The 14657-nt window shown below is 35.9% G+C and overlaps 1 protein-coding gene across 4 annotated transcripts in view; it reads right to left on the reverse strand.

Moving 5' to 3' along the window:
• Nucleotides 1-14657, reverse strand: part of NBEA (neurobeachin) — a gene marked incomplete at both ends in the record, with an annotated part of 484059 nt that overhangs the window by 69957 nt on the left and 399445 nt on the right. For all 4 annotated transcript variants that reach the window (XM_080363323.1, XM_080363325.1, XM_080363322.1 and 1 more), the window contains 2 exons: nucleotides 4490-4630; nucleotides 14197-14309. In XM_080363323.1, the coding sequence (XP_080219449.1) occupies nucleotides 4490-4630; nucleotides 14197-14309 (254 nt within the window). The remainder of the gene's footprint in view (nucleotides 1-4489; nucleotides 4631-14196; nucleotides 14310-14657) is intronic.

Here is a 14657-nt window from a genome sequence, read left to right on the forward strand (position 1 = left end):
GTTCCGTGCAGACCTACCAACTAGGAGACTTGGGTTCACTTTGATTTACAAGAGGATTTCAAGTCCTTCCCACCTTTGAATCGCACTAAAAACTGGTTTATGCTCAATCAGACTTGACTCATAATAAATCTAGAATTTCACAGAATCACAGAATGATTGGTCTTGGAAGAGACCTCTGGAGATCATCTAGTCCAACCTACCTGCTAAAGCAGGTTCACCCAGAGCAAATCACACAAGAGTGTGTCCAGGCAGGTCCTGAATGTCTCCAAAGAAGGAGACTCCACAACCTCTCTGGGCAGCCTGTTCCAGTGCTCTGGCACCCTCAAGGTAGAGAAGTTTTTCCTCATATTCAGAAGGAACCTCCTGTGCTTCAGTCTGTGCCCATTGCCCCCATCCTATCATTGGGCATCACTGAAAAGAGTCTGGTCCCATCTTCTTGACCTTTCTTGTACCTTAGACAGGTATTTAGTTATTGTAACAGAAATTGGAAACAAATTATTCTCTACAAACTTCTTGGCCACAATGTTAAAGAATGTAGCTTTCTAATAGTGGTCTTTGTTTCAATGACAATGTAACTGATTCACATAAACTCAACATCTCTGACAGCAACTTCTGAGAGCATCCAATTGCACCATATGTCTAGCTTATTTCCCCTAAAATTGTTAAAACAAGGATATTCATATTCAAGACAGAATTATTTCTTCTGTCTACTTTTCTGTTTTCTTCTATCTGCTTTTCAGGTTGGAATAAATGGCATTCTGATGTAGCATGTTTTGTTTAAACTATTTTACCTATTGCAACTCAAAAATTCACTGACCCACATGGAAAGCACGTGAAAAAAATTACTGTTGAACCAGCTGGTGAGTTCATCTATCCATAACTAAGAGATATTTAATTCCATCAATATAAAAATGGAATTGTGTCAACAGAACAGTGCATCCCTTTCCAGGATACCTTTTATTCTGTTTGTGGGAGCAAACCTGTGTATGATATTGGATCAGATTTCCTAAGGAACAAGTTGAATTTCTTGGGTTTAGATCTAAAGAGGCGCAATGTGCAAAAATGTTTAACCATGGTTTGATATCAGTAACAGCTCAAAGGAGAGGAAGGCAACATTATATGAGTCACGATGTTCTCTCTCAGTTTTTATCATCATTATTAACCTGACTGAATGATACAGTAGACTTCCACATACATTATCTATCTCTGTAAAGTAGTTATCTATTTCTAGGCTGTGGCTCAGTTAATTTCCTATGAAGCTAGTTAGAGGATCGGTTCTTGATGTTTCAGAATTTTAGCATGATGCAGTGGTCTGAAAATGCACAATGGATTAGTTTAAATAAACACATACAGGTTAATTAAGAATTATAATTTCAATTCGCATAGGAGTGTGTGCATGTACACATGTATGTGTGTGTGCAGGGGGTTTGTACAGAAAGAGGGAGAGTTTCAGAGTCAGCTGTATAACCTTCAAAAGTGACCATAAACAATCTGATACAGGGTCTGGTGAAGCTGAATCATTACTGATTCTGAAACTGCTTTCCATGCCCAGATTTGTACAACCAGCTCACAGAAAATACCAGCAGAAGCTTTGCAGATGCACTAGTAGCTCACAGCTTCAGTTAAGGATCACACCATATTCTATTAAGTATAATGGAAGGCAGAAGAATAACAAAAATTAATAATAAAATTATTATAGTTGCTGTAACTATCAGTAGCTTCAACATATTATATGCTAAGCCACTGTCACTTTTTTGAGAACATAATTAAGTAGGTCACTTTTAAAGAAGGATTTTTACTGGACAATCTTAGTACACAAAGAACTCAAGAGAAAACCATACCATCAGCGAAAAATGTACTAACGACAAAACAGAGGCAGAGACTGATGATATCAAAATCAATTAAACAGGACAAAACTGACGCTAAGGCATAAGGGTTTTTTTATAAATGTAGCCTGACATGTCAGGTGAAGGAAAGTAACAGAGGGAAATATAAGGCAGTAGGGAGCAGATTATCACAAAATTGACTCAGAAATATATTACAAGCAATGTTTTGAAGAGAACTGACAGGAACCAGATTGCATCTGTCAAAGCAAGATTCAAAAAAAATTTAAGGTTTTGTGGCAATTACACAACTCTATATATACACACTTCAGAATGGCTGAAAACTTCCTTTCCTACTGCAACTACTGTTCCATTCACTACAAAGGTCTAGGCATGTAGTTTCTCCCCACCAGATACCCCAAATCCCCATTACTCCATACTGTTTTCTTCTGCTTCCGTCCAGACTAACTCATTCCAATAGACTTTAGGTTATAGCTTTTTTGTTTGTTTGCTTGTTTATTTTCTCACCATTTCTTGCTTTTTTTTTTCTTTCTCTTTTCTTTTACTCTTCGCTCCATGCAGCCTTCTGCCATGATTTTACTTTCCAGTCCTCTCTCTCACTCTCAGTTTGTTATCACGTTCTACCAAAAGCTCTGCTGTAACACATCTCTTCCCATGAATCCTCTCCATTTTAAAAAAAGAAAAAAAAAAAAAAAAACACAAAAAAACCCAAAAAAACCAAACACACACAAAAAAAACAAAACAGAAAGCACTTTTCTGTCTGAATCTCTGAATTCCTTATTGTCACTCATACCAAAACACTAGCTCAAAAAATTCACAAGCAAGAAATTCCACTTCAACTTCTAGAAATCTCACTAAACCTTATCTATCAACTTCACTGGCATAATCTTCTCCCTTAGGATTTTTCATCCTTTCTTTTGTATCCAAAAATATTTGTCTGAGAATCACCATGACTTTATTATCTCCATAGCTATAATCTATTCCTGTCTCTATACACACTTATTTTCAAATCTTTATTTTGGGTTTCCATATGCAGCCTTATCTGATCTCATCATGTTATTTCTTTTACCTTTTTTCTGAGCTTTAAACTTTCCCCTCATCCTTCTCCCTCTCATTTCTGTCATCTCCTCCCACTAGTGATTGCTTTTCTTTCTTGGTCACTCCTATTTAAATAATCTTTAAAATACCTATCTATGTGTAACCTCTTATTTAAATTCCCCCTTTGTTGTTTTCGCCTTCTTGACGTCAGCAATCTCTTCCCTGGAAAACATTGTTTCTCCTTTTCTGCTTTCTATTCTCAAAATATATTGTTTGCTCTAACGAACATAATTTGTCAGGTCTATATTGCAAGGTCATCAAGGCAGAGACCTTGTTCTCTTGCTCTTTTAGGGCAGAAGAGAAAGAGAGCAAGAACACCTACAGTATCACATAAATAACAGTAGTAAAAACGACACAGCATTAGCCTAATACAGGAAATGAATACTCCTTGGTGTGTTGTACATTCAGGCTGTAAGCAGGCTATCAGACCTAAGAACTTGCCGGCTAGCAAGAGGGCATCTTTTGTTGAATCACAGCCAAAATTAATAGATAACCATGCAAATAAACCCACTGTTTTAATATACTTTAAGGCAACAAAGAAGCACATGTGAACCATAGAAAATATTCACAGTACATGAATAATTTAGCAACATTTGAAAAGAGTACAGTGATCACCCCATATAGGAGTGTAATCAACGTTTAGTTTCCCACAGGTTAAGAAGTATATCCTGAACTCATAGACACAGGAATTCTTCCCTTCTGAGCAGAAAAACAGGAGGTCTAAGGGAAGCTCCAGCTTTGTGGGGCTCTGCTTTGCTAGTTGTGTGCAGAACATGATTGGAACACACCTTATGTGACACATTTTTATTGGCAGGGTGTAGTTTATGTTCGGTAATTACATAGTGACTAAATTTTTCATTAATTCAGGTTTCTCTGTGAAACTTTAAGTCTCTCATCAACACTTATTTTTCTGTAATTCATTGTGTTAACATGTAAAAGGATTCATTCTATCTTTGATGTTTGGCCCCCTTCCTTAGATCTGATTTTGAGGACAGGATTTAAGCATGGGGTTTCCAGAACTGAATTAGGAGTTTCTACTTAGAATCTGTATTTTCACATTTCTGAAAACCGTAAGTTATTAATTCATTGAGTAGCATAGTTCATTTGCATAAAACTTTGCTCCATACTGCTTTAATATAAAACTAATTATGTAATTCCCCTCTCAATCTCACACAGTTTAATGTGCTTTTTACAAAAGGTTTTTCTTTAATATTGTATCTATCTGTCCCTTGCTGAAAATAATAAAATAATATATGAGCAGTATCAGCTTTCTGTATTGCTAGTGCCCTTTTGTTAGATGGATTTACTTTTAGATGGATTTTCTTCATTGTATGCGTCTAAATATATTTCAGATTTTCTGGGTAGGAAGAAATCACTATAAATGAGTATACACAGTATACCTAGAGAATTTCTTAGATTTTAAGGTAGGGAAGACTGAGATTTTGATAGAAAGGTACCTTCATTAAAAAATTTTAAATAGTGGAAAGTAGCAGAAGAGATGCTGTAGATAAAGACATTAATGAAAACCAGGATTCAGAAATACTTACAATACGAACAAGCCAAGCCAAAGTAGAAGTAGATGTAGAGTAGTGGGTGTTGTAATGATAAGGTGGAGTCTGATCATCTTCCCATGTCTCATACCGTTCTGCATAGAAGACCGCTCTCTTTGGGTTCAAAGCACCAATGGGCTGCAAAGGGATAAAAGGTCAATATATTATCAGCTGAAGGGCAGCACGTCTCATATGTCATAGGTGTAATTCTGCATTAAGGTTCACTACATAGGAGAATCTGCAACCAAATTATTCTGTGCTGTATAATCCTTTCAGATCGCTGTAATCTTAGAATTTCTTTTCCAAGGCTTTGTGCACTAAAAGTCTTATGACTTTTCTTATTTTAATTGACAAATGTAAGTGATCCACATCTGCAAACTTTCAAGACCTTCTTGAAGTATGAGCTGTTTCCCAATTAATTCAGCAACATTGTTCTGGAAATAGACTTCTAAAACTGCATTTTAAATGCATTGAGGCCAAACTAATATTTCTGTTGCTGCCATTCACCGTAATCACACAGCTAATGAAAACTGACTTTTGCTCACACAGGATACTTTGTAATGCATGGTTCATGATGAAAAGATTTCACGCGGAACTGCTGATGGTGTCTGGTGATCCTAAGCAGAAATACTTAAAAAACATGCATAGTCTTGCAGGACTGGATGTACTTTCTGACTGAACAAAGACAGATTTTACTGAGCAAAACAAACAAGTTTTCCACTTAAAAACAATAGAATTTGGAAACCATTCGGAAATTCAAAGCCCATTCTGAACATACTTAACAGACAATCTACACAAATTAGGTAATAAATAAATAAATAAATAAATAAATAAATAAATGTAAGACAGTAGTAAGAACTGTTGGGTTTGGCATGTCTACAGGACATACATGCTTTTCTGTGATCTTTGATCTTTTTAACCCATTTTGGCTCATTTTTTTTCATAATGGATTTGTTATTGTGTGATATAAAAGTCACTGGGATAAAGAAAACACAACAAAAACTAACTAAAATGTTGAAATATATAAGTAATCTCAAATCTGTTTTTCTAGGTAAGACAGTAGTATTTACTATCTATCTGCAAAGAATCTTCAGATTTTAGCTTTTCTAGTAAAATCAACCAAACACAGAGTTAATAATTAGAGGAGAGCACACTTCCATACCGAATGTTTGTATAAATATTTATTATAATTTTATTATTAAAAATTTGTAATTAGAATTTAAAATTACTATTAGAATTTTATTAACCAAAAATTAAGACCTAGTATTGATGTTAATAAGGGAATTACAACTTGAAAACAGACATATACTCAAGGACTTTGACCATTTTAAAAATTCTAACAAGTATTCTCATATTTCATTCTGCAGCACAATTTTTCTACTGTGTTAAAATACAAAGTCATTTAAAATAGAAATACCAAGTCAGTGTGTTTCACTGAACTACATATTTAACCGAGCAATTTTAAAGCTACAAATATTTTATTCCTTCAGTGCTATGTTTTTTTGAAATGGCTGTTAAAAAGACTGACATAGATGATGCTGTTTTCCAATTTTACATATTACAACTTGTTTTTAAATAGCAGTGTTTGATGAACACTTACATTTTAAAACATTTTGATTTTGGTATTTTTTTCATTAAACATTCTGGGTGCTTAGTTCTTTGCTGTGTCATGGAGATGTTAATAGCTTTCTCATACAAGCAAAATGTATGAGTAATCCCTAAGGATCAATATTATCTGATGCAGATTGCACTGCAAGACCTCACAAAACATTATTGAAAGAGAAGTATGAGCCATTCCCTAATGCTTTCCAGGCTTGTTTCACAACTACTGAAAAAAGAAAAAATAAATATTTTCATTTTCCTTATACTTGGTTCGTTACACATCCTGCCACTGCCAGGAAATACGCTGGCATTATTGTAGCCTATATGTTGTTCAACCACTTCCTTGAAAGAGTAACTTATTACAAGACTCTTTTCCTATTAGATTGACAAACTGTGCAGATATATGTCCACTTTTCTAAATTATATCAGGGCTCTGGGTTGCTTTGGGGACTTCACATAACCTGCTGATATCACCTTCATTGAGGTACTGCACATCCATTTCTCTGGCAGAACAAATTCCAGTTCCCAACTGCACATTTCAAAAGTTAAGGCAGTAACTCACACCCCAGTCTGTCAACAGCAAACATTCACCCCCTCTGAGAAAGAAACACAAAATGGCAGACAAATCGGTGACATTATATTTTGTAATGGAAAAACACCCTGAGAATATGTCTCCCTTCCACTGTGAAGGTGCATCTCACTCTACACTGCAGTGAATTCCGAGGCTATGAAAGACAGAGGTGTCATCTGTCACAATATTATTGTGCATATATGTTGGAAGACACAGTAAAGAAGGGATATGGTGATTAATGCACGATTGAAAATCAAAACTCCAGGCCTTTCAAAATATACGGGAAGCTGATCAGATATCTTTCATCAAATAAGCTACGTGTTCTCATTCTTCACTGTAAATTGATTACAATAAAAAGAACGGTGAAGCACAACTGATGCTCAAAAATAATTAAAAAGTATTTTATTTTATAGACTAGTAAAATTTTAATGATGGTTTAACCCGTAGCTTGAAATAACCCTTTAGAAAAAGTAGATACCTTGTTATCTTTAATGAAAAAGGTACTTTCTCTTAAGAACTTGACAATAATTTTCGAAAGTCAGAGAAAACACTAATGTAAATGCACTATCATGTTTTCTAGGTTCTTGAGGGAGAAACGTCATTTCAATTTAAAAGATAAAATATATAAGGTTGTAAAATGGTGCATTCCCTTTTTCATGTAAAAATGCCCACACAAGTAGCTAAAATAATCTACTTTCAGAAGACACACGTTCAATTTATTCAATGATAAACCTGAAAAGCTGTATTCTGAAGATTACTTTCATCCTCATCAATATTCTTTTCAGAATTCAAATCCGTTTTTCTTTCAATTACTTTAGGGTTCATTTGAAGAAAAATGCTGAAATTTGCTGAATAAAATTGACTTTTTAAGTGAAATACCAGAAGAGTCATCTCTCTTCTTCCATGGTATGGAAATTTCCATGTGAAAATCTCTGGGAAGAACCTTTTCTGGGAATTACCCTTCCTTGTGCCAGAGAGAAGGAAAACAAGAAAGAAAGGAGGACATGAGGCAGAGCTGGTCTTCAGCTGGAAAGTCTCACCTGGACTTCTCATGACAGATTCTGGCTTGGATGAACTAGTGACCTGGATGGCAGCCTGACATTCAGGAGAGACAGGTTCATTTCTGACATTCCAGAAAGATTTCTAGTGCACCCAGGTAAACCACATGGGTATGAGTATACCTTCCTTATGTATTCCAGGTGTGCTGGAAATCCCTGAGCTAGCTCTGGAGGGGCTGGTGTGTGAATGTGGCATTGTTTATGCCAAGGTGCCAACTGGACTCTCAGCAGCAATGCAGCTGTGACAATGCAGCACTGTGTGGGATGAAAGCTGGGAGCTTCCCCTGCTCACACACCTCTGCAGCTTCTGCTTCAGCATCATGTCAGCCTCCTCTGGCCACTGGTTGAAGAAATACAAAGAATACCTAATTCCTATTATTTTCTGTGCAGTAATGGAGACCGCTATGTGAGCCACTTCTCTCCACATTAACAGAAAGGATTTATATCTCCCCTGATGTAGGAAACCATACACATCGAAAATGCTAAGGGAAAGTGCTCAAATCTCTCAGTTTTTTGTTGTGCAATTAAAAAACTTGCTGATTAACTGCAAACAGATCAGTTTGTGTGTACCAAATGACCAAGCACTTTCTGAAAGTGAAAACTTCTATCAATAAAATAGCACAGAGTAAATTCAAAGAGGTCTGCCACTGGCTTACATAGTGTTTTTTTAATGTCCACGTGGCAAAATGCTGTTACCCAAAGAAACAGTCAGAGCCCATCCTTCAGCAAAGACATGCATTTTCTGTAAGTACTTTAAATCTCAGCTGTACAAATGAGCAGCTAACCAAGTTTTTCTCTTATGTGTCCTGCTCAATGACAAGCTCTGCACTAATGGTAGTCTCTCACATTTCTTGTGTAATGTGTAGGGTATATAGAGTTTTGGTCACTTTTGCACAGTGTTACAGTGCCATTCTCAGTTCAGAAAGTCAACTACTACAGTTTTAATCTGATACTATGGCTATAAAAACAAAGACAAATTTTATTTATGGATCTATCCCTGTATCTTCATGTAATGGAAGAAAATAATTTTATTTCCATTTCAGTGAGGTTCTGCTGCTGTGCAAACTAGTTAAAATGACTTGCACAGACAATACAAAGGCAAAGCTCAATCCATGTACTATATCTCAGTCCAGGACCTTAACTATAAGACTACTAGAAAAACAGAATTTAAGTCAAACAAATTGTACTGCACATCAAATAAAGACTTCTTTCTATAATGCTTTACAAAATGCTTTTTCCAAACACACCATTTATCTTTTTATTTTAAAAAGTTCTCTGTAAGGTCTCATATTGAATAATATTAACTTTTCATAAAGTTGCTTTATATCATATTCTTTAATCCAACGGAGCAAAACAACTTGCTGTATGACAATGCCTATTCAGCCATTTCACTTTTGATATACTGAAAGCTGCTGTTTGAGTTTATTTTATGCTTCTTTTTCCATTTAAAAATAAAATAAGTATTTACTTTAACATTAAAAACACACTGGTATTCCTGTCATTCTTTTTTATCTGGCTAATCTCTTCAGACATGTGGCCTTTGAACCAGTGTATTGTCAATACATCTAGTGTTTATATCCACTGGACATGTTATGTTAGCTCATGTAATATTTACTGTTTTGCCAGCTATCTTCATAGAACTACATTCTCTCATGAGAGCAGAACTGAACATAGCATCCTATTTATCCAGCCACTGAAATACTCTGCTTATCTTGACTATAATTGATGCAGCAGCTACCTTATCTATTTATATCTCTCTTTTTTTTGGTGTGGGGGGGATGTACTGTGCAAAATTCTCCCTGGATGCAAAAGGTATCTTGAGCATGGCTTTATGTGGCTGTGGCTAAATTCAGACTGAGCTTTTCCTGACTGCTTGCTTTTTTATTAAACAAGCAAAAAAACCCACAAAAAGACCCAAACAAACAAACCTAAGTAGGACATCTTAGGATGGGACTTTAAAGTTTAAAATAAATTCTAATTTTATCCACATTTGTAAACACCTTTTCTTCAGCATACCAGTTATCAAATATAAGAGTTCTGGCAGATTCAAAGTACCAGAATGTCATGTGGTAAATGTACTTTTTATTTAAGAAAATAAAATGTTTAATTATGTGGCTTAAACCAACTAAGAAACAAACTAATTTTTCTTCTGATGGTAGAGTTGCTTGTGGTAAAGAGAGAATTCTAAGTTACAGAAACTGATTTCGTTTTTCCAGTAAGTGTGGCTCTCGCTAAGCCCATAAACTCCATTCCACAGCATACACATTTTTGGAAGTATTAAGTGTGGTTTGCCTTGAAATATTCACACTTCGATGCATTCATTTGCATTATTACATTTAGAAGCCTTGGGGCTTTATCACTTCCTTTTCTTGAAATGGCACAGTAATAAGGAAAAGTGGTTATGCTTATCACCATCCGTCAGTCAAACACCTTCTATATTAACAAAATATAATTTTTTCCACTCAATGAATGGGCGTGTGATGTCTCATACACATGTCAATAGTAGTAGTACTTTGCCTGGTGAAGAAATAATTTTATTTAACAGGATGTATGACTGGAAGTAAATGAGGAGAAATTCTCATTTACACTTTAATGAGCAGGGACAATGCAGTATGTCAAACCCATGCATTCAATATAACTTAGGAGTAGAAGTCATGCAATTTTGCACAAACAAACCCTGTCACATTTTAAGTGTGTTGAAACCCAAAAAAACTCAATGTACCATAAGAAGCTGCCTACACCTTTCCTGTACTAATGTTTAATACCATAGGTATGCTTCCAAATGAAATCTCTATAAAGAAGAAAATAAGCAGATCACCTGGTGGTTTCATAGTGAAAAGATAATCTATGTATCTATGACAGCCTCTTTCATTAGGTTTTCATCCTGTCAAACAATAAATATAACCTTTAACCTTGTATGTGTAATGAATAAAACTTGAGCCTACACTGTCTAATCAAATGAGAGGTCCAATATATCCTACTGCTACGGCACCTTCCATGCCCATGGGCCCCGGTTTTAAATCTCAAGCTATTATATATGTAAAAGGGAAAAAAAAAGCCTTGATAGGGGAATTTCCAAATACTTCAAACAAAGAGCAGAGGAATTTCCAAACTAATTTTTAAATATAATTGTTCTGCAAGAATAAGCAACATTTGGTTGTAAAAGTACCACAATAAACAGTGCTACAAGAAAATAGAATAAAACGGAATAGAAGGAAAGGACAAGTTACATCTTCAAGATGGCTCTGCAGAAATGTAAATATTTAAGTTTGAGCTAAATGCAAAAGGCATATGTTTTACTCTATCACTGACATTATAAGCAAGCCAAACACATCTAATTTCATTTCCATAAAACATATGAATTACATCTGCAGTGTATGTTCAATTAGGAGTTGTGATATCACAAAGGTGGTGTATCATATTTTATACAGAAAGCCTAGGAATAAAAGATTATAAATCTGACAGTGGAGATTCACATGAACTTTGCACAATAACACACAAAGTAATTACTTTAAAAGAGGTTAGATGTAGTATCAACATTTAACTACCAAACTTGTTTTATATCAAGGAAACAAATCATGATAGGTGTTTTTACTTTTAATTTCTTTGCTTTTGTGGGCTTTTACCACATATGCAACAGTATATAGAATTTTAAATAGTTTCAAAAGATTGTTTGACCGGTATTAATCTGTGAATATTAAGGACGTAGGCTTTGTGAAACTTAAGAAGGGCAAATTTGTGGGAAGACAGAAGGTCAGGAACTGACTAAGGAGATTTTATCCATCAACAGCTTAGTTGGAGGTTCTGATTTGTCATCAAATTGGCAGGAACATTTCTCCATTGCAAGGCAAAATCTGACAGAAGGAAGTAGCTCCTCATGGAAAGGAGACTCCGTGTGCCTGCCCCAGAGGTCTGGCTGAGGTTTCATGGCACACTCCAGTTCAATAATGGGAACAATAAATCACCAACTCCCCCTTTTAAGCATTAGGCTACTCAGGATTCACCTCCCTAACAAGAAAAGAAGGGGCTTACTTACAGATACAGGATAACATCAAAAATGGAAGCAGAATTGCCAAGGAAATGCTTCAGATACATTCTGATTTTGAAGATTTTTGCTGTTAATGCATAAATTGAAACAGATTGCAAGTAATGCATAACAGCCAAAGTGCGCAAAGTAAGGCATTTCATATTAACTCGCCACTGACTTTTACAAAAAAGTCATTAATCTATTTTTCCTCTTAAAATCATTGTGAAATGAAACCTATCAGATGTTATTACAATAAACACTGGAAAAAAATGAGAATTACACCCCTTTTATCCTGAGGGATCCCACAACACTTTACAGATTGCACATGTGTTTTCTCACACATCCATGGGATAAATGCAGCCCAGATCTCACAAAAAAAGAAAGACTATTTTCCTTAATTAGTTGTGTGTAGGGTTTTTTCAGTGGTCAAAAATCTAGCTTTTCCAGAGGAAACCACTGGTAGCTTTTAAACAGGAGAATGCAGTTATCGAATTGGGTAAGAAAATGTCCTCGGGCAAAATACTGATGTGCACATTGCACAGATTCTTGAAGAAACATAAATAACCAGACACTTGATTCTACATTTCCTTTCAAGGGAGAGCGCTACTAGGCATGCAGTGACACTTAATAAGCTATACAAGCACTAATTCCATAATGAGTTGTTACTAACTCATGAGGAAAACCTATCTATTCACCTATCACACCACTTCCTGTAGCAATTACATACTTTAATAGGCTGCCATAAAAAATTTGGATTCAACCAAAACTAAATACCTAATGAAGGACTCATGAGATGCTGTCTAATCTTGCTGCACTTCACCACATGCACTGCTATTAATACTAGAAAGAAGCGAATCTAAGAGATTTTGAAAAGTGTAAGGGTCTTAATGAAAGGTTTATCACTATAAACAACTAAAAACCAGAAATATTTTCATATGTGCTAGGGAACAAGCCAGTGCAAGATGTCTACTCATCTTTATTTAACTCATCTCTGTGAATTTTCTTCCGTTGTTCCTGGTGACAATTACAATGGTGTTTATGTAAGTGAAAAAGACACCTGTGAAACATATCTACAGTATTGTGAAAGGTCAGAAGTTCTACACAACAGTAGTGTCTTAACCAATCTGTTTACACCTGAGGCATACTGTGAATGAAGTTTAATTTCTGTTTTTATTTACTTATTCATTTATCTATCTAAGACAAGAAGAGGCATGGGGGGAGTGACAATTTGGGTAGCTCTACTATTATGCAATCAAGTCCAACTCAACTTATTTTTGAAGCCTCACAAAAATAGGTGGCTAGGAATGGTTACAATACAACTGGAGGTACTGCAAGCACACTCTTTCCAACAGCGATATGAGACTGTGAGATACCCAGGGTGGAATGTCTCCATTGCTGCTCACGATGTGTTTTTGCAGGAAGAGGAGGAAAGAAAAGCAGCCTTAAAGGCAGAAGCCCCAGAAACTCATCCCTGTGCAGCAGCAGGAGGGAAAGCAGGGGTGCGCAGGCCTTGGGGGTCATTTTCTCCTCTCCAGTATCATTGCTAAAGTCAGCGAGTGACAGTCTCCTGTGGTTTTCAGTCTCATTCAACTTGTATGAGCAACTTCTGTCTCCTGAGTGAGGAACTGGCAAGGATGCAAGGAAGCTGTCATGGCCATACAACAGAAACCTCATGCTGGGGATGTTGCAAGGCTTTTTGCCTTCACTGGTAATAAAACACATATACTATTTTGGTTGGTAGGAACCAGGAAAGGTAATTCCCACAAATCAGTTTCAAACCCTGCTTCCTATCTTTATTCCAGTTGGCCTAAAATAGAGCCCCTCCAGATGTTGGCGAGCAAAACATCTTCTATGCTTGGCCAGGAAAACATCTTCTTCCCAGTTTGTTGGCACAACTGGAGTACCAGAGCTGGGTATAGATGGCAGTCTGGTGCTGTTAGAGAAACAAACACTACGAACTGTATTAGTATAATGCACTAACTGCCCAACAAAAGTTGGAGGGCAAAAACCACAAATAATAGGGAACAGACACTGTAGGGTCTAAAATACAAAAATACTTGTTTACTAAATAATTATTAAACCAAAAGGAGGTGGCGCAATTATACTACTTGTCTAGGCACTGCAAATCAAAGTGGAAAATTAGCCCAAGCTTTTTATTTCCAAAGGATCAGCTTTTATAAACTAAAAGAGATAACTAATCAGGTCAAGTGCTCTGATGCACTCATGATCTGTAAGTCAGAAGGTACGGAGGAGTTGCAGATTTGGAACCAGACCAGTCATGGACACAGAAGCAGCATAGGGTAGAGATTCAGTATGAACTGATTCTAAAATAGAAAATGCTATTTCAGACTTTTCTAACTTTAAGACCTAAATTAACCAGACTATGAATATAAAACAAAATCTTTTCCCAAGAGGGCTGGCTGTCTTTAGTAGAATTGAAGCATACCTTTGAAAGATCTCTGAAGTTGCCTGGAAGGGTCAGGTCTAACTCTTCAGATTCATAGTTTGTTAAAACCCATGGAAATACAGGGTATTGGTTCAGATCATTGTACGTTCGTCCTATTAAGAAAAAAAAAAATGTTTTAAGAATTAGGAAATACTGTTCACCTTTCCAGCTGAAAAACAATCTAGTGGTTACTTTTGTTGCATTACATGTTCCCAGTTCGCACCACTTGACAAAATCAGGTATAAATCTTCCCGACAAAAGTAGCCATTTAGATGTACTTATCTTGAATCAGAAGTCAATATAGAAATCAGCATAATATAAAGAGCACAGTATTTTTCAAACTAAAACCCATTATATGCCAATGAACACTTTCTTTTTTATTTCCATGAAGCTATTTTCATGGCATGAATGTTGAAATTTAAAGCCACTACAGTATTATTTTCCTAGCAACTGTATGCAGT

The sequence above is a fragment of the Nesoenas mayeri genome (assembly GCF_963082525.1).
Source record: "Nesoenas mayeri genome assembly, chromosome: 1".
Classification (NCBI taxonomy): Eukaryota; Metazoa; Chordata; class Aves; order Columbiformes; family Columbidae; genus Nesoenas; species Nesoenas mayeri.